This window comes from Globicephala melas, chromosome X, assembly GCF_963455315.2.
Source record: "Globicephala melas chromosome X, mGloMel1.2, whole genome shotgun sequence".
NCBI classification, from domain to species: Eukaryota; Metazoa; Chordata; class Mammalia; order Artiodactyla; family Delphinidae; genus Globicephala; species Globicephala melas.
In genome coordinates, this window is record NC_083335.1 from 69131700 (window position 1) to 69156316 (window position 24617).

Here is a 24617-nt window from a genome sequence, read left to right on the forward strand (position 1 = left end):
GAGATTTGGAGAAAATAACATACCTATCTTTCTCCTAGTCTTTTTTTTTTCTTATGCTCTAATGCTTGTATTTTTTAATCCTCTCTGCTAGTCTTACCAACCTCTCTATTGCTTCCCTCAATCCCCTTTTCAAGTAAAACATGGCATAACTCCCACTTGTGATGTCATAGACAACCACAGCAATAGTTGAATCATGAATGTTGCTAGAATTAGGCTGCAAAAGTTCTCCTGGCCAGCTGCATTCCATAGCTGCAGCTGAACCTGCATAAAACAAATGTTTAGAAAGAAGGTGGAGAAAGATAGAAAAGAAACTAGCTTTTTAAAGGCTAGAACTTAATAAAGGCATAAAAAGAGTCAAGGAAATTGTGTTCCTGAAAAGTGGCTGCTATGGCCACAAACCAAGTGCCTACCATCCTAGGACAGGTCCGATCTCAATACACTATTTTGATTAAGGAAGACCCTACAGAGCAGCAGATTTAAGAATTCAAGGCTACTTGGACTTTGTTACAGCTGGAGATTAGATGAGGGCAGACAGAATAAGAAACAGCACAGGATTTGGTAGTTTGGGGAGGTTTCACATTTTATTTCTCCTTTATCCACAGGTAATGTGGGGTGGTGCTACCCTACTGTGATGAATAGGCCTAAGTGATTGAGGTACCGGATCAGTGGCATGAGAGTGAACACTCACTATTCAGTCCTCCAAGTACATGATCTTAGAAAGTCAATTCCAAAGGTCTCCTGCAAACCCCTCCTCTACCCCCAATACCAGGCAGTGTTAGACCCGGAAGTGGAGAACAGCTCTTGAAAAGTGTCCTGGCTCAGCTTTTCAACGCTTACAATAGATAACTTTGAGGAGAAGAATCCCTGGGTAAGTTGACCAAAGAAGGGGGCAAAAATGTACTGTGTGATGCCTTGGCGGTGGGCTCACCAAGCAGGCGCCTTCAAAGCTGTTGTACATAAAGTGGGTGATGATAAGTAGGTCAAGTGTCACCCTAGGCGAGGAGGAAGTTGATTCCCCAGAGAACCCCCCGTTCCATTCCATACCATCACACCTTCCTGTTCCCAAAGCCCAACCCAGACCCCCGCTGCTCTGACCCCCAAGGATTGCAGTGTTTGGATTTGCGCAGAGACTGGTGCTTGGGTGCCTCGGCTGTGGGCCTTGTGATGTGCTGTATGCTTGGCAGGTGGGTGGTACTTGCTTCCTGGGGCCACATGGCACTCTGTCCAACCATCAGCGTCGCCCTCAGGGCTGGTCTCAGGGCTGTGTCCCCTCAGGCGCTGCCCGCAGCTCCGAGGTAGGAGTGGGATAGTTGGATGTGGGGGCAGAGGTGACCAGGGCTCAGAAGGAAAGTTGAAGGACTCAGGGGTAGGTGGCCTTGCCAGAGGGAAGTCAGGGTTGTTTAGAGGAAAAGCACGTGCTGCAGGAGATCTAATCACTGATGTGGGGTGGCGGGTGGGGAGGTGGCTTATTCTAGGTAGTTCCATTACCCTCCTGCGGGAGGAGGAGATACCAAAGCGATCAGCGGGCGCATCTGGACAAGCTGATTTATTAGAGTGTTACAGTGGGGCTTCCACACAGAGGCACCCGAGCCAGGCACTCAGGTGCCCTCATCCCCCTCAGCCGCCAAAGCCTCCTGGCTCTCCTCTCTGCCGGGCTGCTGCTGAGCGAACTCCTCGATGACTATGTCCTCAGAGCTTGCAGAAGCAGCAGAGGGAAATGGAGGGTTAGGAACAGCTGTGTGAGCGTCTTCCACATCCACTCCCGTTTCCTGATCCCAGAGAAGTGATCCCTTCCCTGTTTCCCAACTCCGATCCTCACCGCCTCTCAGCTGCCCCCGCCCCACTTGGATCACACTGGCTTGTTTCCTTTGTGTCCTCCCCAGTCTGCCAACACAAAAGCCCCCATGAGGGCCAGAGAGAAAATAAGAATGGAGGGTGGGAAGGAGGGAAGGGATGGGAGAATGAAAGACGGGAGAAGTTAGGGTGAGGAGGCGCTGGGGGAAGGAAAAAGAAAACTGGAAGGGATGAGGGGGAAGGACGATTGGGAGAAGAGCAGGAGGTGGAGGGCGGGGGACGCAAAACGGGAAAGAGGGGGGCGTATGAAAAGCACTGAACTATGACACGAAGCTAAACCATATGTTTCCACTGCACACCTATTGAAAGCAACACTCCAGGGAAGCTTTTTTCCATTTCCATCGTCATAAAATGGAGAGTGGCAGTGGGGAAAGGGGGGCGAGGTTTCCAGGCCTCACATTTTCTTACCTAGCAGCCTCTGTAGCAAGCATGGAGAGGGAAGGAAATATGGATTGAAGCTGATAAGTTCCCTGAAGAAATGTCCTGTTACTCATTCCTCTCCCTTTTTAACCCTCTCCCTCCCATATACACAATACACACACACACACACACACACACACACACACACACACAACTTCCCCTGAAAACCTAGACACCCAACCTACCTATTGCTATTCAATCTCTACCCAAACTGCCAGTCCTCGATTCATGAGATCAGAACTGCTTGGTCCCCAACCCTTGGGACCACTGTTCCTGTGAGTCCCACCTGGTCACTCACCGTTCGATGGCTTTGGATGCATCAGGATCAAGGGCAGCTCCACGCCAACATCACTGCAAGGATCCCAAGGTAGAGTTACAGATTTCCCTCCAAGGCCACTCCCTGAACCTCTCCCTCAATTTTTCAGTCCTGGGATGCCCTTAGATTCTCCTGTGTCATTCTTTTGGTCTCCTGATCGCATCCTCCCCTTCTTGCCCCAGTTCCCCCTCCCCACAGTGTCTTACCTGGCTGTCAGGTCACCTAGGATGCTGAGGGTAGAATGACACCCTAAAATTAGCAGCTGGAAATGGTTAGTAGCAACCTAATTTTGCAGGGGAATGAAGGATTGTAAGGCCAACTCAACCACAGAATGGGTTTCTGGAAGGGAAGGTGGCTTGTTCGTGGAGCTCACAGGTTTGGGAAACTGGTCCAGGAGAAGGGGTGGGGAATAGCTTGAGTGGGTCAGTCCAACTGGGAGGAAAACAGAAGTGGCTCCCCAGCCCCTGCCCAGACAGACCCTGCACTCTTACTCACCCTCCACAGGACACCATCAGGTTGACTCTGACTTTGTAGGACACCAGGATCCCCAGCAGTTCCTTGTCCATTCCTGGTCGAAGACTGGAGGTGGTAGTATTCATTGTTGTGTGTTTGGAGGGGAGGGGCTGGGGGTTAATTCATTCAGTGCACCTTTTGTCATCTGACAGGGCTCCCAGGCTCTGATCTCCTACTCATTGGGACCACACTTCTGTTCCTCAGATCCAGTTTTACCAGGTCACCCTCTGCTCAGGAGCCTACCTCTCTGAATATGACTACTACACTGCTTGGCTTTCATGACCCTTAACAATCTAACCTTCCTGCCCTAACTCCCTAACACCTGGGATACAACCTAAGTGGACCCATGCTCTCTCCATCATCAGAACGTGCCATGCAGATTCCTACCTTCTAGCCTTTGCACAGGCTATGTTCCCAACCCGGAACACTCTTTTCTTCCTCTGTTGCTATCCAGATCCAACACCTTCTTCAAGCTCTAGCTCCTTCTGTCTCCTTTAGGAAGCCCTCTCCAGCTGTGCTGGCTTCTATTAACTTCTATTGGATTTGTAGTCTGAACCACACGTACTAACATTTAACTGTTAGATTGCATTTAAATTCCTCTTTGTTCTCCGTTTAGGCTGTAAATTGGCTGAAGGCAGAGACTGTCTTAAACGTCTTTGTATCCTCCCACATTGCTTAGCATAGGAATAAGCATGTAACAGGTGTTCAATGAAAACCCACTGATTGAAAAATAAGGCACAGAAAACTATATGATCTTGGGAAAGTCTCTTCATTGCCCTGGGATGCTGATCCTCTATCTGTAAAATAATGCTGTTTGTATGATTTCTCAGGCTCTTTCAAGCAATAATAGTCCATAGCAACATGATTGATAAGGCATAGGGAAAGGCAGTGGGAATTGATGCTTGTTAGATGGTGGCAGATGGCTTTTGGTGGGAGATACATCTTACACTAGGGCCTCCAAGTGTTAGGCATAGGACCAAATGAATGATTTGGTAGAATTATATCAATTCCTATCATATTTTTCTTCTTTTTGTCCTCTTTTCTCTCCATTTCTCATCTGTCTTGCATTGAACTTCTATCTTCACTAGAGAGTAGCTGCTGTAGAGATCGCAGTGTTAGAGCCAGATGACATGTGATAGAATCTTTTCCATCTCTGCCACTTATTAGCTACGCAAGCTTGGACAAGTTCCTTCATCTCTCTGAGCCTCAGGGTCGTTAAGTGTAAAGTAGAATAAGAATACATATCCAGCCTACTTTAATGGGATTCTTATGAAGATAACAGTACCATACGTAAGACCTTTATGAGCTGTGAAATATTATACAACATAAGGAATTTTTCCTTTCCACTTTTTCCTTTCTTGTTGCCTATGACCTAAGCCTGCCATTGGTCCCATGGGTATTATTTAGCTTACTGTCAGCCCTCTTGCCTGGAGGCAGCTCTGAACACTGACCTAGGGACATTTTTAAAAACAGGTAGGCTTCATTGGAGGTGAAACCTCATAACTGTACATATAGCACACAGAATGGGTTGGGGGTAGAAAATGAAGGTTGGGAGTTACATTTGAGCTTACATCGTGCTAGAGGCCAGATTGGTATCACCATGCTTGAATTTGCCATCCAGTGCCAGGCCCTGTTTCTGACAGTTGGCAGCCAGGAGTGGGGTTACTGCAAAGCTCTTGGAGAAGGTGGAGTTAGCAGCTATAGTCTCCCTTTCAAAGGAAAAGAAGAGATGAACTTAAGCTAGGCTTGCCAACTAAGTGATTCTCATTCCCAAGAGTTTTTTGCACGATTCCATGAAACTACTGGAGTATCCAAGAGAGCTGGCATGTCTGACTGTGGAGAGTGGGAACAATTCACTCTGGTGGGAAATACTTATGCCTCTGCCCTCTCTCAGGACTTGATGATCCTCTTGTGGTATCCCCCCTCCAGCTCTCTTGAGAATCCCTCCCTCTTTCCACATCAACCCTCACCTTGATGTTCCTCAGTCCTGGGCTCTTCTCCACTTCCTTCTTTCCCCAACACCCTCCTCTGCCTCCAGACCCCGGCCCTCGTCCCACCACCCTATCCCTTGGCTCTCTGACCCAGGCCCCAGCGCCAGCTCACATGAACTCCTGAACGAACACAGTCTTGGTGTACTTGTCTAGTGAATACAGGATGACATCTGTGATCTGGTCAACTGAAGAGCCGGGAAAAACACATGACTACAATTAGTCAGTCATCCTCGAGACCCCAACTTGCTGCCCTTGTACACGGGCACATTACTCATGATATACTAAGATGTGCATATGGACAAACAGAGATACGTGTTCTGATAAGCCTGCAATGGAGGGAAAGCCTAGAAGAATGCAGACTGGGTAAGTGGGGCAGAGTTCTGGAAAAAGACCTCTGGATTTGGGACCAGGTGCGGGGGATAGGAAAAGAAGCTCACCTGAAATCTTAATCTTTTTGATGACCTTGTTGGTGCAGTTGTTGATGGAAACGTTGACAGTGATGGATTTGCCGTGGTAGTGAACCTGAAGCAGGAGGAGAGGCCCATTATAAGACTGGAGGGAGAACACCCAGATCAAGGCCTAGAATTTGTTTCCTCAGTGCTTTTGTCACCCTGGCTTCCACCCTTGTCTTCCCAAGTAGGAGATCAATGAAGAAAGGGTGTCAGAGGGGTTGCAAGGTAGGGGGCATTAAATGGGGGTGACAAACCTCCCTGTCCATCCAGGCCTGGAGTTGTAGGGGCTGAGCTGACAGAAGAAAGCGGCGAACAGTCTGGGCCCAGGGACCAGGGCCTGGCTCCAGGGGTGCAAACTGGATTTTCCGAATCACCAGCCGCACAGAGTCTCTAAGTAGAGGCCAAGGGGACAGCCAGAATGTCTCCTTAGGACCCACAGACCTTTCTCATGCTAACCCCATAGCCCAGTCCTTGCTTGGGGAGGGGAGGTGGTGGGAGGCCTCTGTCAGAGAACTCCTCTGGACCCTCAAGGTAGGTATCTAGACCCAGGTCAGCAAACTATGGCTCAGTGGCCAAATCTGGCCTGCTTCCTGTTTCTGTATGGCCTGCAAACTAAGAATGGTTATTACATTTTTTAATGGTTGAAAAGAAATCCACAATAATATTTCATGACATGTGGAAATTATGTAAAATTCAAATTTCAGTGTCCATAAATAAAGCCACGCTCGTTCATTTACGTACTGCCTATGGCTGTTCTCATGCTACAGTGGCACAGCTGAGTAGTTACAACAAAAACTACATTGCTCACAAAGCCTGAATATTTCTTTTTTGGCCTTTTACAGGAAAGTTTGCTGACCCTTGCCCTAGAGCAAAGAAGAGGAGTCAGAGGGAAATCAGAACTGGGCATCTGAGTTGGTGGTGACAGTGCTACAGAGGTTAGAAGTAGGGCTGTTTCTGTCCTGAGAGCAAGATCTGTTTTCTGGCACAGGCCGGAGGCAGGGATTTTGGAGAGGACCAAAGAAATACCTCTTGGAGACTTTCTCCTCCAGGTTTTCAGCACAGAAACTCTTCACTTCAAAGTCAACACCACAGGCCTGCAAAGGGGCAAGAGCAAGAAGAACTCATTTCTGACACTACCCCTCCCTTCCTCATGGGTTTATAAGGAAATGTCTGATCCCGTCCCTTAACTGTCCCTTTCTCTAGTCTTGTCCATTTATCCCCCTGTCCCTCTTTTTCAGAACCCAGACCTCACCTTCCCTGTATCATCAGGACCTGGCTGCAGTGTCACCGAACAGGGCAGGTTGACAACCATCTAAAAGATCAGAAGGAGGTCAGCAAACAGAAGAAACAGGGACCCCTTTCCTCTGTTCTCCTTCTTTAGCTTCCTTTCTTAATCTTCCCTGGAAGCCTTACCCGGGACTTGGGGTCAGTACCTGCAGGGTAAAAGGGTAGGCATTGTCCCCCAGCTTGTGCAGCAGTCGCTCCTGCAGGACTGTGAGGGGCCCCTGGGGGCTGCTGTGCTCAGCTGGGACCACTTGCTGGACCTGTACATACAGATCTTTGCGGAACGTCAGACCAATCACATCCAAGTCATCATGGCCATAGCGAAAGGCACACGTCAACATGACAAACACTGCAGACAAAGGAGGAAGAGAGTGACCTGTCAGACCTGAGGGGGAAAGGAGATCTTAAATAGCTCAGAGGAAGACATGGAGAGACAATGTAATATGATCAAAACAGTATGGCCATAAAGAAAAGGATCAATACATTTGACTATAGTAAAATTTAAAAGTTCTTTACATTAAGTGTCTTTATAAATAGTGAAACAAGCAAAAGCCTGAGAGGAAATACTTGCAACACATATAACAAACAAAAGTTTAGTGTTCATAATACATAAAGAACTCCCACAAATCAGTAATAAAAATGAAAACAGCCCAATATAAAAGTGTGCAAAGTTTATGAATAGACTCTGCACAGAAGAGCAAAACAGAATGGCCAATAAGGTATGAAAACATGTCCAGTCTAATGATAATCAGATAAGTACAAATTAAAACCACAGTGAGAGGACTTCCCTGGTGGTCCCGTGGTTAAGGCTCTGTGCTCCCAATGCAGGGGACCTGGGTTCGATTCCTGGTCAGGGAACTAGATCCCACATGCCACAACTAAGAGTTCACATGGGGCTTCCCTGGTGGCGCAGTGGTTGAGAGTCCGCCTGCCGATACAGGGGACACGGGTTCATGCCCCGGTCCGGGAAGATCCCACACGCCGCAGAGCGGCTGGGCCCGTGAGCCATGGCCGCTGAGCCTGCACGTCCGGAGCCTGTGCTCCACAACGGGAGAGGCCACAACAGTGAGAGGCACGCATACCGGGAAAAAAAAAAAAAAAAAAAAAAAAACAGAGTTCACATGCCGCAACTAAAAGATCCTGCATGCTGCAACTAAAAAAAAATCCCTCGTGCCACAACGAAGATCCTGCATGCCGCAACTAAGACCCAGCACAGCCAAATAAATAAATAAATAATTTTTAAAAACCCACAATGTGATAACACTTCACAGCCATCATATTGTCAAAAACTTTAAAGTCTGACAGCACTATGTGTTGAGCAGTGCTCCAGATGTGGAGCAATGGGGTTCATTACACACTGTGGTGGGAATATACATTAGTACAACCACTTTTTTTTCCTCTCAGAGTCCCTAGGTTTATTTATTTATTTTTTTACAGAGGACAATTCAATTAATGAGGAAACCAGTAAGATGTTAAGACTGATACAATAGAAAATTCAAGGACCTAGAGATTTGTAGTTGGTCAAGGGAATGCAGAAAAAAAATTGCTAACAAATCAGTACAACCACTTTGGAAAACTGTTGGGCACTATCCAGTAAAGCTGAATCTTCTCATATCTTATGATCTAAGACGAATTTAGAGGAAGTCTTGCTCATGTCTATAAGGAGATACCTATGAGAATGTTCATTGCGTCAACGTTTGTCATAGCATAAGATTGGAAATGATTTAAATACCTATCAATGGGAGAATGGGTAAACAGTTGTGGTATATTCATATCATGGAATACTAAACTGAGGTTAAAATAAATGAACTAAACTCCATGTATTAACATGGTTAAGTCTCAAAAACTATTGAGTAAAAAATGCTAGCTGCACGATGATATGCACAATCTGATACCATGTACGTAAAGTTGAAAAGCATGTAGAACAGTACCAAAGTCACTCACTGATATATAAATATAGAGTAGAAGTATAGAAACATCATGGGAGTAATAAACATCAAATTCAGGATAGTAATTATCTGTGGTGGAGGCAGGAAGAAAAGGAGGGAGGGAGGAAGGAGTATGGGATTAGGGAAGGATACACAGGAGACTTCAGTTTGATTCTGTGATTCTTTTTAAAGCTAGGTGGTGAGTACAGGGTATTCATTACATAATTCTCTAGGGTCAGAATACTTGGGCTTGAATATGACTTGCATAAGTCCCTCGAGTTGTCTGAGCCTCAATTATTTCACCTGTCAATAATAGGACTGCACTGAGAGCTCTACATATGTTATTTGGACCTCACAATAATCCTCTGAAGTATTATTACCTCCACTTTACAGGTAGAGAAAATGAGCTCAGAGCAGCTAAGTGACAACCCAGGATTTCAACTCAGGCCTGACTCCAAAGCCCAGTCTCGTATGTGCCCAACTTAACTCATAGGATGGTTGTAAGGTGTTGATGTATGAGAAATCCCTTTGGAAATTTAAATTAGATGTGGATGATGATGGTGACGATCATGGGAATATTAGAAAAGTGGAACAGTTATAAATGAACTTATACATTGCAGCTAGTACCTCAGATTAGGGGCAAATAGAAAGTCACTTGAGTGCACTAGTGGTGTGGGATGGGGTACAGAAAGATAGCTGTCCAAAGACAGTGACAGAGACTGAGGGAAGGAAAGATTTAGAACAGGGGTGGGGAATCTTACTTTTAATCAGGAGCCCTGACCCAAAGAAAAGAAAACTACCAAGAGCCACACACTAGTAGAAAGCAAGTCATTTTTGTGTTTTTAAGAGATCAAAACAACAAACAGCCAGATTATCTGCTTTTAAAATTACGAGCAAGCAAAGAAAATGAATCTATATTCAAAAGATACAACAAAGACTGAAAGTAATGATAATGGTAGTGTTTATAATGACTGGGGCAATGGGCAACTTCATACCCTGCAGGAGGGAGAGTTAATTGGTACAACCATTTTAAAGGGCAATTTGGCAATAGAAACCTTTAAAAATGTGTGACTGCCCTTTGGTCATTCATTCCTTTTCTAGGCATTTAGTCTAAAGAAATAATTGGACAAGTATGAAAAGAAATACATACAAGCATGTACTTTATGGGGTTGTTTATCATAGCAAAAAATGTCCAACGATTGAAGTTGGCTAAATATATTATGGTACACCCATACAATATACTACTAGACAACTTAAAACTTTATAGATTTTTACATATTGAGTAGGTAAAAAGATTAGAAAATGTTATTTATAATATAGTATTTTTAATAAAAATATAGATATTTTTGCTCAGAAAATATGAAGTGAAATATTAGTGATTATCTCTGAGTGAGAGGATTACAGTCTTTTTCTCCTTCATCTGTACTTTCTAATATTTCTACAATGAAGACAAACTTAACAATTTTCAAAAGATACAACAAATTAAATTCACCTTGGTTCCCAATTATGCCAATAAAAGTGGGAAAGGGAGAGAGAAAGAAAAGGAAAAGGAAAGAGGGGTCAAAGGGAAGGAAAAAACAGAGAAGATGAGAAAAAGAGGAAAAGAGGTGGCTGGAAGGAAGCAATGGAAGGGAGGAAATGAAAGAGATGAGAAATAAGACAGAAAAAGATCAGGTGAGACCAGGCAGAAGGGTATCTAATAGCCCCTGAGGTAAAGGTGTTAATCAGATGAATTGTTCTGTCACATCCCGCTGTGGCATGTGGGGAGGGCATCACCCCACCCCCAAGACCTTATTGGCTCTCTGGCAGTTTAGAATCATCCTTTTTTTAGCGTGTTAGGAAATAGCTTGTTTTTATTTTTTTTTAATTCAACATCTATTCTAAAGTTATTAATTTATATTTGTGTTTATTATATAAACAATACATATTAATTGTGTGGCAATCAGAAAACACAAAGAGAATCAAAGCCCTGCCATCATACATCATATTCCAGAGATAACTGCTGTTAATTTCTGTTGCATTTGCTTCCCAACTTTGTTTCTATAATTAAACATAAGGCCACCTTAGCTATTGACTTCTCTCTAATTGCCTTTTTTAAATGAAACATTTTATTTTGAGATCATCACATGCAGTTGTAAGAAATAATACAGAGAGATCCCACATCAATTTTTGTTAAACCGCACTTCATTCGCACAACCACATATATTGCCCTACAACCAGCCTTTTTCATTCAGGGTGTAGCGTAAGCATATTTCACATCAACAAATGCACCTCAAAAGGAAAAAAAAGCATATTTGAAAATATGATGCAAATAAGATTATCTTCATAAAAGTAACAAAACATATACAGTAGCTAAGGAATAAACTTAAATATATACAACTTAAATGAATAATAATATAAAACTACTAAGGGACATGAAGAAGATTAGAATTAAAGGAAAAAACACATCTTATTCCTGGATTGACATGCATTTATTCAACTAAAGATTTCTTTCTGTAGGTTATTCTGAAGACTTTGTAGGACTGTGAAAAAATGATTTAGGTTTTAGAACTACAGAGTAATTGAGAGTCTTAAATAAGTTGGTTAATTTACTGGCCATACCCCAAAGTTCCTCTGCTATTTAAAACTGGGTGGACTGCTTATCTGCACTGTTTAATCTGAGCGACTAAGTCTGGTTTATTCCACAGTATCTAAAGGTTACATATGAACTAGTATTCATCAATTTATTCTGAGCCTTTTTCAAATCAAACCCAATTTTCAGTCTAATTGGATCACAGCGTAAGAATTAAAAGGAAAAAAAAGTGACAAAACAATATTTCAGTGTAATCTGGATATATAATCCTGTGGCCAGAGCAATGTCGCTTGCTGTTACTTGCTGTAGTTATTGTTTTGTTTGTTTCTTTGTTTGGGATTTTTTTAATGGAAAAAATGGGTTTCCCTACACAAAGGAGATATGAAAAGACATATGCAATTAAAGGAAAAAGCAAATGCAAAGTGGCAGGCTGAAGGTCACATCCAGCCTATGGAAAAATAAAGTTTTTTGATTTATCCAGGCCTTTAAAAATCTTTTAATTAGTTGCCAACATTTGAAAATCAGGAAATTTGCATTAAAATATGGATTTCTGGTGTACTGGATCTTTCCACGGGCAGCCTAAGCAGAGGCACCACCAACAGTAATGGAGAAAATCAGAAATTTTAGAAAAAGACTTAATTTCAGCACACATGTAAATTTTGTGTGATCTTGAAAAACAAAATTTCATTTATGTTTAGAAATATATCTATTTTGAATATCATTTGGGGAAGGGGCACTAGAATCTTTTCAGACTTTGGGCCTCTCAAGGTTGTATTCTGAGCTTCATTTCCAGTTCCTCTTTAACAATTGGAAAATCTGGCCACACTGGGCTGAAATTCTCAGTGGTTAGCCTCCACCAGACAAGACATTCACAGTTCCCACTACTTTTATATTTTCTTATACCCTTCTGGTCCACACGTCCACTCCACTCATTCAGGTTACTTGCCTGGCATGTGTAACATTTTAGGTTGGGGTTCCTGGCACATACACAGACCAACAAGGATTTTTACTTACTCTTTCGACCTTTTAAGTAATCAGGGTCAACCAGGACTACACCATCTGTGGAGAGGGGGAGAGATGGCCCTCTGGTCAGGAAAGGTCCTCAGACTATGAAACAGAAGTTGACCCCTGAATGGTTCCTCCCATTTTTCTCTTTAATTGGCCTCCTCTTCTGCATGGTCCTTTCTTGGCTTTCTTTTACTCCCTCACCCCCATTCCCTTCTCCCCGGGCTCTTTCCCTTTTTGGACTCACTGACCAATGGGTTCCACCATGTCCACATGGTCCACAAAGTCCCGTTTCCCCAGGTAGATGGAGAGCTGTTGTGGAACAACCTCCCATGTTATTCTCATAATCATCTTTGAAAAGATTCCCCTGAAGCCCCCAACCCAAACCCCTGAGACCTTGAAGGACGTACCCACCTATCCCTTTTGCCCTCTTATTTGCCCAGCTGGGCCAGGTTCTCTCACCTTGCCATTGGAGCAGGTCTTCTTAAATACCCTATGAGGAGAAAATCAGAGGATAGGGAGGGGGATTGGAAGAGAAGGGAAGGGGAGAAGAAGAGAAAGGGAAGTGGGGGAGAAAAGGAAATATTTCTAGGATTAGAAGAAGAGGCCCAGGGACTTCTCTGGAGGTCCAGTGGTAAAGAATCCACCTTACAATGCAGGGGACGCAGGTTCGATCCCTGGTGAGGGAACTAAGATCCCACATGCCTTGGGGCAACTAAGCCTGTGTGCCACAACTACTGAGCTCTCGGGCCTCAACAAGAGAGCCCGAGTGCCACAAGCTACAGAGCCCACACACTCTGGACCCCGTGCGCCACAACTACAGAGCCCATGTGCCCTGGAGCTTGCACTCCACAACTGGAGAAGAGAAAACCCACACGCCACAACTAGAGAGCAGTCCGCGCGCCGCAACCAAGATTCCACGTGCCGCAACTAAGACCCAACGCAGCCAAAAATAAATAAATAATAAATAAATCTTACTGGTGGGATTGGGGAGGAGCTGGAAAAGAAAAAAAGAAGAGGGCCAGGGAGAGCGAAATGACACAAAGGTGGAGGCAGTTGGGATAGAGTCCAAGACACAAGTTGGGGAGAGGTTGCAAACCCCTTCACCCCAAAGGCAAGTACTTGGGTTTGGGTAAGTGACAAGTCACAGATTCAGAGAATTAGGAGTTCTTACTTACCTGGATATGTTGGCCATGGCGTTGTTGTTGAGCCTTTTCTGGCAAAAGGGAAAGAAGGGGGAAGGCTCAATCATTTGGTCCCTATTCTCCTTACCTGGCTCTGGTATACCATCCAGACACACCTAGTGGGATGAAACCTTTTCTTCTTAGATAGACACCTCACCACCATCCACGCTTCCTATTCTCCCTCGTGCCAAGGTTACTTATTCAGCCATAATCTCAACTATCCTGGACATTGGAAAAAACCTTCCCTAGTTTTTATGAATTGTTGACTAACCATACTGTCTTTTCTCCAGAAAGAGAGAGGCTTTTTGAAATAGCTGGGGCACTCTTGAGAGCCTTTTGAGAGAAGAAATTTGTCTGGAGAAAGGCCTCCATCCAGGAAAGTATGAGGAGAATTGGACTGGATGAGTCTGAACATCACCTGGCACACGGTAGGCACCAAGACATGTTTGTTAGATACACGAATGAATGAATGAATGAATGAACAAAACCCAGACTCTGGCTTTGCTCCTGCAATGGATTCTGATCCTGAGTTCACTTCACGGTGGCCTTAACACTCAGCTAAGAAAGGAGAAATTTGCGGGAGAGAAAAGGTTGGTACCCTAATGCTCGTGGTTGTTGGTGGCAGAAACCTGTATGGGGGTTGAAAGCCTTCCTTGAACCTATTCATCGCTCTCATCACCCTCCCCAGATTTTCCCACCCTTATCTCCATCCATGTCCCCAGGTGCTAAGCCTTGGAGTAGGGATACTTAGAGAGAGGAAGATGTCTCTCTAATGCTTTTCTTTGATGTGTATTAGATCTGGCTTGAGGGGTGAACTTAGGGGAGCTTCCAGAGGTCTCCCCCAGGGTCTCTCAGCCTGAGTGCCTGTCAGCTGTGTCAGGAAAGGTGCCCTTCAAGTGCTTCTTGATATACTGATGGGGGTGCTAAGGGCAGGGGATATGGGGCCTAGTATGGGCTGGAAATAGAAGACTTTGGACTCTTACCTGGGGAGGAAGATGAAGCTCACATCCGTCTCCAGCTCTGGTCACTATGCTCGCCTCCCCAACCTCTTATACCCAAGGTCCTCTGAGTTTTTAGATTGGTGGGGGTCAGGGGAGAAGAATAGGGTTCTGGGGGGGCATGAAATACTGCTTTATAAATAGCTCAGGTGCCAAGAGTTTGGAAAGCAGATTAGTGGCTAAAAGATTAGTGGCTAAAAGATTAGCAGGCTCTTGCTGCTGGGACAGGGCCGGAGTCAGGGGTTGAATCTGATGGTGTTAAAGTCAGGGGAGCTTGAGAAAGGGAACTACAAGGTTTTGGCCTTGTGAGGCCTTGAACCTGAGGACCGGGATCAAAGGGGACTCTGGGACATTAAAAGAAAAGCAATGTGAGAGATAGAAATAGGAGGGCTCAAAGCATAGGCCTTTGTGATTCTGAAAGGAGAGCCTTGTGTCACATTCCAGTCTTTCTATATCTCTTGATCAACTATTACAGGCCACACAAAAGCCAAAGGTATGGGAAAGAGCACCCCTTCCCCAGCCCCCCACTCCTTAGGACTTGGGACTCTTGAAGTGATGTTTAGAGACCCGATTATCCCAGCTTATGTGCACAGCAGGAGTCAATCTCCCGTACATGCGGGTCGGGTAGGGCAGGGGAGGCTGAGTGTGTTGAGCTGTGTGCACATGTCTGTGAGCCTTGAACTTCTTTTCTTGTTGGAGAGGAAGGTAACAAAGGATTCTTGGCCCAGGGGCAGGTTCTCTGGGCAGGATGTTGCCTGTGGATGGAAAAAGCAATTGACATCTATATCACCCCCACCTGAAGTAAACCTTTCCTGCCCCCCAGCCCTTGACTCTCTCCAATCCCTAAAACTAAGTCCACGCTATAGGCTCTAAGCAGCTTCCCTCGCCTCATATGACCACTCATGGAATTAGAGATATTTCTGTCCTGCAGCTGCCAGGACTCCTCACAGTGGTAGCAACAAAAGTAATCTTCCTTTCTTGGATGTCCTTCTCATAGGGCCCAGGCCCAGGCTTCATGAACAGGGGGGATGTAGAGACAGGATATCCAAGCTCTGGGGATACAGGACCCTACACCACCTCACCTCACCATAGTGCCGGCTGCGCTTTAGTATCTATCCATAGATGCAGCCCTCAACCCTCCACGACAGCGTGTCCATTCCTCAGAGGGTGACTATGTCCGTGGCTCAGGGGGCTGGGCCTTCCCTATCTCCCACCCCCCACTGTGGGCACTGGAGAGCTAGCTGTCCTATAATCTCTTTGCCCAAATAACCGAGTTAGCCTTTGCCATTCCTTGTTAGTATGCACCCCAGGGCCTTGGCTTTTAGTCATTGTAACTCTCTCCTTCTCAGGGATTTTCAGCTACAGCTAGAAGCCCAGACTCTGCAGAGAAGGTTGGTGTCTATGGAGAAGGTGAAAAGTCAGAATGAATGTACTTTTGGACTAGGCTTCAACCCATTTTTGTCTTCAGACCCACACTTGAAGCTTAGCCCCTCTTTCAACTCAGGCCCATGGTACTCTCAACAGGAGGTAGATCTCATAGGCCTTTAATTCATTATTATGATTGAACTTAAACCATTCTCTCTTTTCCTGGAGTATGTGCATTTCTTGCCGGAGGTATAATTTAGCAAAAGTAAAATGCACAAATTTTAATTGCACAGCTTGATGAATTTTTACCTACTGTGGAAGGCTGAATAATGCGTCCCCAAGGATATCAGGTCCTAATCCCTGGAACCAATAAATGTTACCTTATATGGCAAAACAGGACTTTGCAGATGTGATTAAATTTAGGATCTTGAGAGGGGAAGACTATTTTGGATCATCCGGGCGGGCCCTAAATGTAATCACTAGTCTGTTTATAAGAGGGAAGCAGAGGGATATAGAGGGAGATTTAACTGCAGAGACAGAAGGCAATATGAGGACTGCAGCCAGATGCTATGTCTGGGCTTTGAAGATGGAGGAATGCAGCTCTAGAAACTGGAAAAGGCAAGGACACAGATTCTTCCCTATAGTCCCTCATGGTTGCCGAGTGGCTGTCACAGTTCAGGCATAGCCCTGCTCATACCTTGATTTTGGCCCAGTGAACCTGATCTTGGACTTCTGACCTCCAGAGCTGTAAGAGAATAAATGGCGTTTTAAGGCACCAAGTCTGTGGTCATTTTTTACAGCAGCAATAAGAAACTACTACACCTATGTATACATACATGTAACCACCACCCAGATCAAGATATAGAACATTTCTAGCTCCCCACAAAATTCCCTTGTGTCCCTTTCCAGTTAGTAGTCTCCCAAAGAGAGACACCATAGTTTTATTTTGATCAAGAGTATTTGCATTTTATGAGGAGGCAAGAGTAAGAAGGCAAAGGAGTGCCTCTCTAAAGGTGAAGTGTCTGGCCCCTGTGATAGATTGATGGGAGAGGTATCTTCAGGTCCTTACCCACCCTCACTCTGCACACCCCAGTGATATTCCCAGACAGTCCTTCCAGTTTGGAAGTGATGACCGGATAGCTGAGTGAGGAAGGGCTGGTTATTCCATAAGGGATCCTAGCAGACAGGATTGTTTATCAACTCAATAGGCATCTCTCCCTTCCTTCTTGTGGGCAGAATCCCCACTTTTTTATGTACCCCACCCTCCTCCACCTGGCTCTCTGCTCCTCTCAGCCAGTCATGGTCATTTCATCCTTTTTGCCAGTGGTTGGTTTAGTTATAGGCATGATGAAACTCAGGCCACTGAGACATGGGGGGAAGCATGCTAGGGAGATTCTGGGAAAGGTTTCCTGAGTGATAAAAATAAACACACAGGAAGAGAGGCCTTCCTCTCCTTTTGTCAGTGGTATTTCCATGTTTGGATGCAATGCCTAAAATGCAACAGCCACCTTGTGACCATGAGAGTTGCTGAGCAGCAGACTGAGGGGTGCTGATCAGAAAGATGGAAAGAATCAGGATTTTTTGAATGACATCGTTGAACTGTTGAATTAATCAACTCGAAAACTCCCTGCTCCTGGACTTAGATGCTAGACAATACATTTCCTTATTTTAAAGTCAACTGAGTTGGCATTTTCTGTTATTGCAGCTGACAGCATACCAGCAGAGTTAAGTGGGATCTGCACAACGGTACTGGCTCAGTGCGGGAGGATGGAGAGGAGGCAGACAAATCAAATGGTAGAAACAGAGACTTCCCCTGCTGTCCTAGGTACCGGACACAGTGGTACTGGTCTCTAGTCTAAAGTTGTTAACAGCCTTGTTGGAGATAAAGAACAGACATTTAGAAAGACTAAAAGGGAACGCTATAGAAAAGACACCTGGACAACACTAACTTGGGTACAATTATATGGAACCAGTCACTTTCCCATGATTTTATTAGTAAATTTGGATTGTCAAGGATTTCAGGTTACTGCTCCTTTCCATCAAGCCTGTGAGGATTGTCTTATTCCACTCCACATTGCACCTTACTTTCAGCAGGCGACCTCGTCTTTTCACTTCATAAAGAAAACCTAGGCAATTGAAGAGAAATTTTGATCGGAGGGAGATTTGTATGCTGGAATCTCATTGGTTATTATAATTATTCATAACTTGTAAGTTAAATCATGAGAGTAGATGGAGAGAGAGAGGGAGAGAAGGAGAGAGAAAGAAACAGTGGAGGAATGGAGAAGGAGGAGAGGAGAGAAGAGATCTGGAAGTAAGTGTTGCGGAAGGGTCACATTTGGAGGAAGGAGGACAAAAAGGAGCCAGGGAAGGGGTCAGAAGGAACATCCAGAGGAATAGGAGAATCAGAGTAAAGTCACAGAAATGAAAGTGAGGAAGAGTTTCACAGGAGAGAGGGGTCTGGTCTGCAGCCTTTCAGAAGGCATGCATTCCTTTTGGCCCAGGTGACGTCAGCGGAAGCTAGCTTCTGGTTGGGGAATGTTGGGAGAGGGCTTTTCCTGAAGTAGCCACTGGGCGGCAGTGGTGGCAGCGTTGGCAGCTGCAGCTGCGTCCAGGGACTGGCAGAAACCTGGCAGAGCTAAACCAGCTTGAAGCAATAGGAGCAGGAAGCTGGCTCCTCCTGGGGCTTCTCTAGTTTAGTGGACACTGGAATGTCCCCTTGGGTGTATGCCAAGCTTCAGATCACACTTGTCCTCCTCTGAAGAGGCCAGCTTCACCCCTGGGAGCAAAGTAAATAATACAAAGTACTTTACAGATTAGCAGCATTTTACGGTTTACAAAGTGTTTTCACATCTATTAACCAATTCAGTATTCAGAAAACCCTAAAAGGTTGGTATTATTGACCCCATTTCACTCATGAGGAAATTCAGTCATGAAGAGGTATCCAGGGTGACACAACTAATACATGGAAGAACAAGGGTTTGAATTCAGGTCTGTCTGGCTCCAAACACCTGAGCCTTTTGTGCAAAATCACAGTGATCAGCTGTCCAGGATTCAGGCTATGAGTGCTTTCTCCACGCCTACCTTCTATCCACCACACCCTCACTGGGCAAGGATCTCCAGGTTTCCCCCATCTAGGTTTCTGCTTCTTCCAAGAGATCTAGATTCCAGATTCTAGAGCCTCCCTTACAGCCCTGCCTCCTCCCCTCACTCCCGGGATCCAGCTGGGCAACATTCTCAGGATCTGAAGATCACTTCAGAGTCCCCATTGTTTCCCAGCTCCCTTCGGACTGGATTCTACTGCAGCCTGCTCCCCCTCCCCAAGAGCACTACCCACCTTACCCTCAGAGTCCTCCAGGCCCAGAGCTTGCTTCCTGTGCCTAAGACTTCCATAATCACGGAGACTTAGTTAGCCCCAGGAGCCTTAGGCCCAGAGCTCCTGACAATTCCATGTTCCCTAGCACTAGGCTCTCAAACATCTAGGCTTGGTGTCTGTACTGTCTTGGCTGTATTCAGACCAGGGTCTCCTGGGGTGATAGAGAGAGATGAAGGGTGGTATGTAGGAGGGGGTGGAGTCTGTAAGGGAAGCATGTGGGCTAGCACCCTTCAGGAGGAGTGAATCACCTCCCCACCACCTCCTCTTACATGCATAATAGGCATCTTGAAATTGGCAGGTGGAAAAATGAGCTCCTCATGTTTCCCCACACCTACTCCTCTCACAGCCTTCCCCATATTTGTCAATGGTGTAAGTCCATTCTTCCAGTTGCTCAGGCCAGAAATCTTGGAGTCATTCGTGACTCCTCTCTTTCTCTTATACCCCTTATCAGTAAATATTGTTGTCTCTACTTTCAAAAGCTAACCAGAATCTGCCACTTCTCACCACCTTCACCGGCCTGGTCCAAGCCACCATCATCTCTATTGGCAATGGCCTCTGATCTGATCTTCCTCCTGTGTCCCTAGCCCTGTAGTCTATTCTCAACATAGAGCTAGCCAGGGATCTTTCCAAAATGTGAATCAGATCCTGATACTTGTCTCTTCTAAACTCTCAATGGCTTCCCAGTCACTGAAAGTAAAAGCCAAGATGTCCTCACAATGGCTTCCAAGGACCTTCATGATCTGGTTTGTGCCAAACTCTCTGACCTCTTCTCTATGTTTCCTCTTCCTCACAACCATCTGGTCCTTATTCAAAAGTCACCCTAATATTTAAAACAGAAACCCTCTCTATTCCCTTTCCCTCCTTTACTTTTTTCCATAACAATGATCATGATCTATATATTTTACTTGTTAATTTTATTATCTTTTCCCTCCCACTGGTATGTAAGCTCCATTAGAGTAGGAGGTTTTGCCTGTTTTGTTTACTGTTAGTGAACTACCAGTGCCTAGAACTGGTCCAAGCACGTAATAGGCTCTCAGAACATGTTTGCTTATCCTTTCCTAGATTATGGCCAGTGGCTTAGAGAGGCCACTAAGCATAGCAATTATGGATTGCTAAAGCCTGGTTCAAAGGCTGGCCTTCCTGGGTTTGAAATCTTGACTCTACCACTAATTAGCAAAACACTTCAACTTTCTGTGCCTTCGTTTTCTAATCAGTGAGGTAGGGACAATCATGATACCCACATCACAGAGAGCCTGTGGGGCCATTAATAAGTACAAAGCACTTAGAACAGTGCCTTGCATGTAGTAAGTGCTATATACAGATTTCTTATAATTATATGCACATGGAGTTAAGATTTATATCAGTAGTTTAGATTTCCTAAAATCTTTTGATGTGTTATCCATGCTAACATTCATTTTCCATGTTTCTGCTCATACAGATTTCTATGATCTTCCTGCAGTTTTAGTTATCTCCAGTGGCCTGGCTCTTCATCTGTCAACTTGGACGTTTCCTTGTGTACTCTCTCCTACAGTCGTTTAGGAGCCGTTAAATAGTCATCTCACTGGGCCCCAGTTTCCCAATGGTGCACTGAGTGGGTGGGACTAGATAATCTTGATGGGCCTTTCTAGCTCTAACGATTTCCCAGGACAGGGAGGAGGTACAGGTCCCACGCCCAACCCCGCCCCCTTGGATATGCCCTCTGGCTGCCAAGGGGAAGGGTGACAGAGTCAGCTGGGCTCAGCTTCAAGGGGAGCAGGTAGGAGATGTGCCAAGTTTCTTGGCAAAGGGTGGTGATGGGGTTTCTGGGCTGGCCCAGGCTGGGAGAAGGTATCAGAGATCACTGTAGTTCAGACACACTGGGACCAGGGGAGAGAAGTTACTGTATGGAGAGATGCCCTCTTCACAGGGACACAGCTGTTGTGATAAGTTGGGAGACAATTTGGGTCTGGGTATCTTCCTACATTGGATAGTCCTGGTAGGCCTTGACCCCCTTTAGCTAACCAAGCTCTGAAGGACAGAGTCAGCTTCAGAAGAACGACCCAAACCCACTGACTGCCCTCCTGAGCCCTGGCACTGCCTGCTGCCTACTATTCCCCAGGCTGGACCGAGGGAGCTCTGGCAGGAGCCAGGCTGACCCGGGTTACTCCCAGATGCATCCTCTCAACTCGCCCTTGTGCTTCAACCATTGCCCTCCCCATTCTCTGCATTTTTGCCCCAGGTCAGGGCTGGGGGGCCAGGGAAATCTGGTCACCCTCACTTCTGCCCTTTCCACCCCTAGGGGGACCATGACCAGTACGGAGTCCTCACTGTTCACAGCCTTAGGCCCCCACTCAGATCCTGACGACAGTGAGTTGGAGCTGGACTGCCGGTTTAATGAGGAGTTCAAGTTTATCCTGCTGCCCGTGAGCTATGCAGTTGTGTTTGCGCTGGGCCTAGGCCTCAATGCCCTGACCATCTGGCTCTTCCTTTTTTGCCTCCGACCGTGGGACGCGACAGCCACCTACATGTTCCACTTAGCTTTGTCAGATACTTTGTACGTCCTGTCGCTGCCCACCCTCGTCTACTATTATGTAGCCCGCAACCATTGGCCCTTTGGCACTGGGCTCTGCAAGTTCATCCGCTTTCTCTTCTATTGGAACCTCTACTGCAGTGTCCTTTTCCTCACCTGCATCAGCGTACACCGCTACCTGGGCATCTGCCACCCGCTGCAGGCGCTGCGCTGGGGCTGCCCGCGCCTTGCCGGCCTTCTCTGCCTGGCAGTTTGGTTGGTCGTAGCTGGCTGCCTCGTGCCCAACTTGTTCTTTGTCACCACCAGCCCTAAGGGGGACATCATCTTGTGCCACGACACCACCCGGCCTGAGGAGTTTGACCACTACGTGCACTTCAGTTCGGCAGTCATGGGGCTGCTCTTTGACGTGCCCTGCCTGGTCACTCTTGTCTGCTATGGGCTCATGGCCCAGCGCCTGTAACGGCCCTTGCCAGGGGCTGCCCAGTCATCTTCCCGTCTGTGCTCGCTGCGCACCATCGCTGTGGTATTGACTGTCTTTGCTGTCTGCTTCGTGCCTTTCCACATCACCCGCACCGTTTATTACATGCAAGGCTGTTGGAAGCTGACTGCTGGGTGCTGAACATCATCAACATGGTCTATAAAGTGACTCGGCCTCTGGCCAGTGCCAATAGCTGCCTGGATCCTGTGCTCTATTTGCTCACTGGGGACAAGTATTGACGTCAGCTCCGGCAGCTCTGCAGGGGTGGCAGGCCCCGGCTCCCCACAGCTGCCTCCTCTCTGGCACTGGTGTCCCTGCCTGAGGACAGCAGCTGCAGGTGGACAGCCACCCCCCAGGATGGCGGCTTGGGCAGATAGATTGTAATGGAAGCCGGGAAGTGAAGGAAAGGGGGTGAGTGCAGGGCAGAGGGGAGGGAACCTTATAGTGACACCCGATCTGGCTGCTTTCTCCTCTTTTCTGAGCTCTGGAGAGAGGCCCTCACCCTGAGATTTAGGAGGAGCCAGAGAAATCACGTGTGACTCCATCTCTCCTAAATCCTTCAGTTGCCCTCTCCTTTTTAGCCAAAGACACTAGCAGCCACTCTTCGTCCTCGACTTCTTTCTCTTTGTTTCTGTCCCCTTCCTGGCGCCACTGGTCCTGTTTCTTGGTCCTACAAGGCTGCTGGAAATCTTCCCCAGCCCTCCTTCTCCTGCCCTCTCCCCCCATATCCTTGTATAGCATGCATTCCTTCAGCCAGACCAGAGCATTTAACTGGAGGGGTGAAGAAGCTGGGGTGATCTCAGTATTGGCCTGACTCATCTGACAGTGATAGCCAGAATCAGGAAGTGGGGGCACCAGCATATCACAAATGCCTGGGAAGTGACATATGTAGTGCCCACACCCACTCCCTGGTTTCCCCTGGAAGACAGGATAGTCTTGTCTACCGAGGCGCTGAACTAGGGCACCGTCCCAGAGAGCCTGCCTGACAGGGTCCCCATGTGCAGCTAGAGGCATGGCCCTGTTGAATGGTGGGTAGCCATGAGGTAGAGAGGGAGCCCTGAGTCTTCCCATGGGGTGGGGACCTTGAGGAGCCTCAGGGGGCAGGACCCAAGCTGATAATGGCCTTTGGAACAGGAATGGGACTGGCCCTTCTTTATGAGGTTTGCTGAGAACATATTTGACAGCTCTCCTGTACTTAATGAAAGGCAGAGTGGATGGCTCAGAACGCAAGGGAGGAGCTCTCGTGTCTATGGCATAAGTTCCAGCACCAAAGGGTGGAGAAGGTTTGAGCAGAGATTGGGGTGCTGACAAGGACTGAGGCCCAGAGCTGACTCTCCACTGGTCTCTCCCCTTTCTCTAGCTCCTGCCCTAGATAAAGATAAATCTGTCACCAGCTCTTTCAGATCAGGTTTTAGGACTTCGAGGACAGGGCAAGGCGCTGGGACTAGGACAGCTCCCCTCAGAGTTTCCCATCCGGTCACTCCTCTCCAGCACTATCTTAGTGCTTACAGACTTCCAGGAGTGGGGGTGGGGTGTGGAATTTGGGGAGCTAACTCCCAAGCCTTGGGAAGTAAGAGTTTCTGGGAAGGCATTCGTGAGAAGGGTAGGCTTACACTTCCAGGCATCCTCTCTAAAATTGCCTTGCAGTCCTTTGGTCTCTTGAGTCTCCAGCCTTCCTTTCCTTTTGCCCCACTCTTGCTGACCTAGCTCTGATCCCTTGCTTGTCTCCTGGCTTCTAAGGGTCTCTCTGGAGAGTAAAGTTAGGGCTGGTCTGCAGAAAAAAAAATGATTTCACTGCCCCTGAGTCCCCCTTTGCATTCTTGTAAGTGCTCCCTCTTCCTCTCTAGACATCAAGGACCCCTTCTGCTAGGAGTTAATGAACTGGCCTTCTTCTTACTAGCCTCCCAGTCTCATGGCCACTGCCTAGACTGTTTCATATGCTGTTCCTCATCGGCACTCGCTCCCTTTTATTCTGATGACCACAGTCTCCTCACCTATCACCTCTCCTATCCACCAGCCCCACCTAACAAAGTTGCTCTCTTCATCACACCTGACCCAGGCTCTTCCATTTCTCCAGTCCATTGAAGTCCCCTACGCTTAACTGAGACTAACTGCCCAGACTTTGTGGTCTGCTACTTTTGGGCCACCTTCCCTCACACTCTAATTTTAAACACCTTGACTTTCACCTTGGGCCAGTCTTCTCTCTCCTAGGACTAGAGGGGATTGCAGGTGAAGTCAGAGCCCAAGGCTGGCTTGACCCACTGAAACTTGATGCGTTAGAACTTCATCTAAGCCCCCATTCCCCTTAGCCTGCTGAGTTCCTAGTGAACATTCCAGAGCAACTCTTTCCTGTATTTTCTACCTTCTCAAGACCC

The 24617-nt window shown here is 46.5% G+C and overlaps 2 protein-coding genes across 2 annotated transcripts; one reads left to right on the plus strand and one right to left on the minus strand.

Annotated features, from left to right (window-relative positions):
- Positions 1-1598: 1598 nt before the first annotated feature.
- ARR3 (arrestin 3) lies at positions 1599-13530 on the minus strand. Its single transcript, XM_030850536.2, has 16 exons — positions 13514-13530; positions 12798-12828; positions 12587-12647; positions 12345-12389; positions 6980-7179; positions 6799-6858; positions 6573-6640; positions 5801-5936; positions 5532-5616; positions 5207-5279; positions 4675-4812; positions 3086-3169; positions 2797-2820; positions 2573-2625; positions 2263-2272; positions 1599-1695 (listed from the first exon to the last, which is right to left on the minus strand). Exons 1-16 carry the CDS (start codon positions 13528-13530, stop codon positions 1599-1601), a joined length of 1182 nt encoding a protein of 393 aa, XP_030706396.2.
- An 8010-nt stretch (positions 13531-21540) lies between these two features.
- On the plus strand, positions 21541-22619 carry P2RY4 (pyrimidinergic receptor P2Y4). The gene is given in 2 exon segments (XM_030850533.2): positions 21541-22345; positions 22348-22619. Coding segments are annotated over 2 exon segments (1077 nt in total).
- Positions 22620-24617: the final 1998 nt, after the last annotated feature.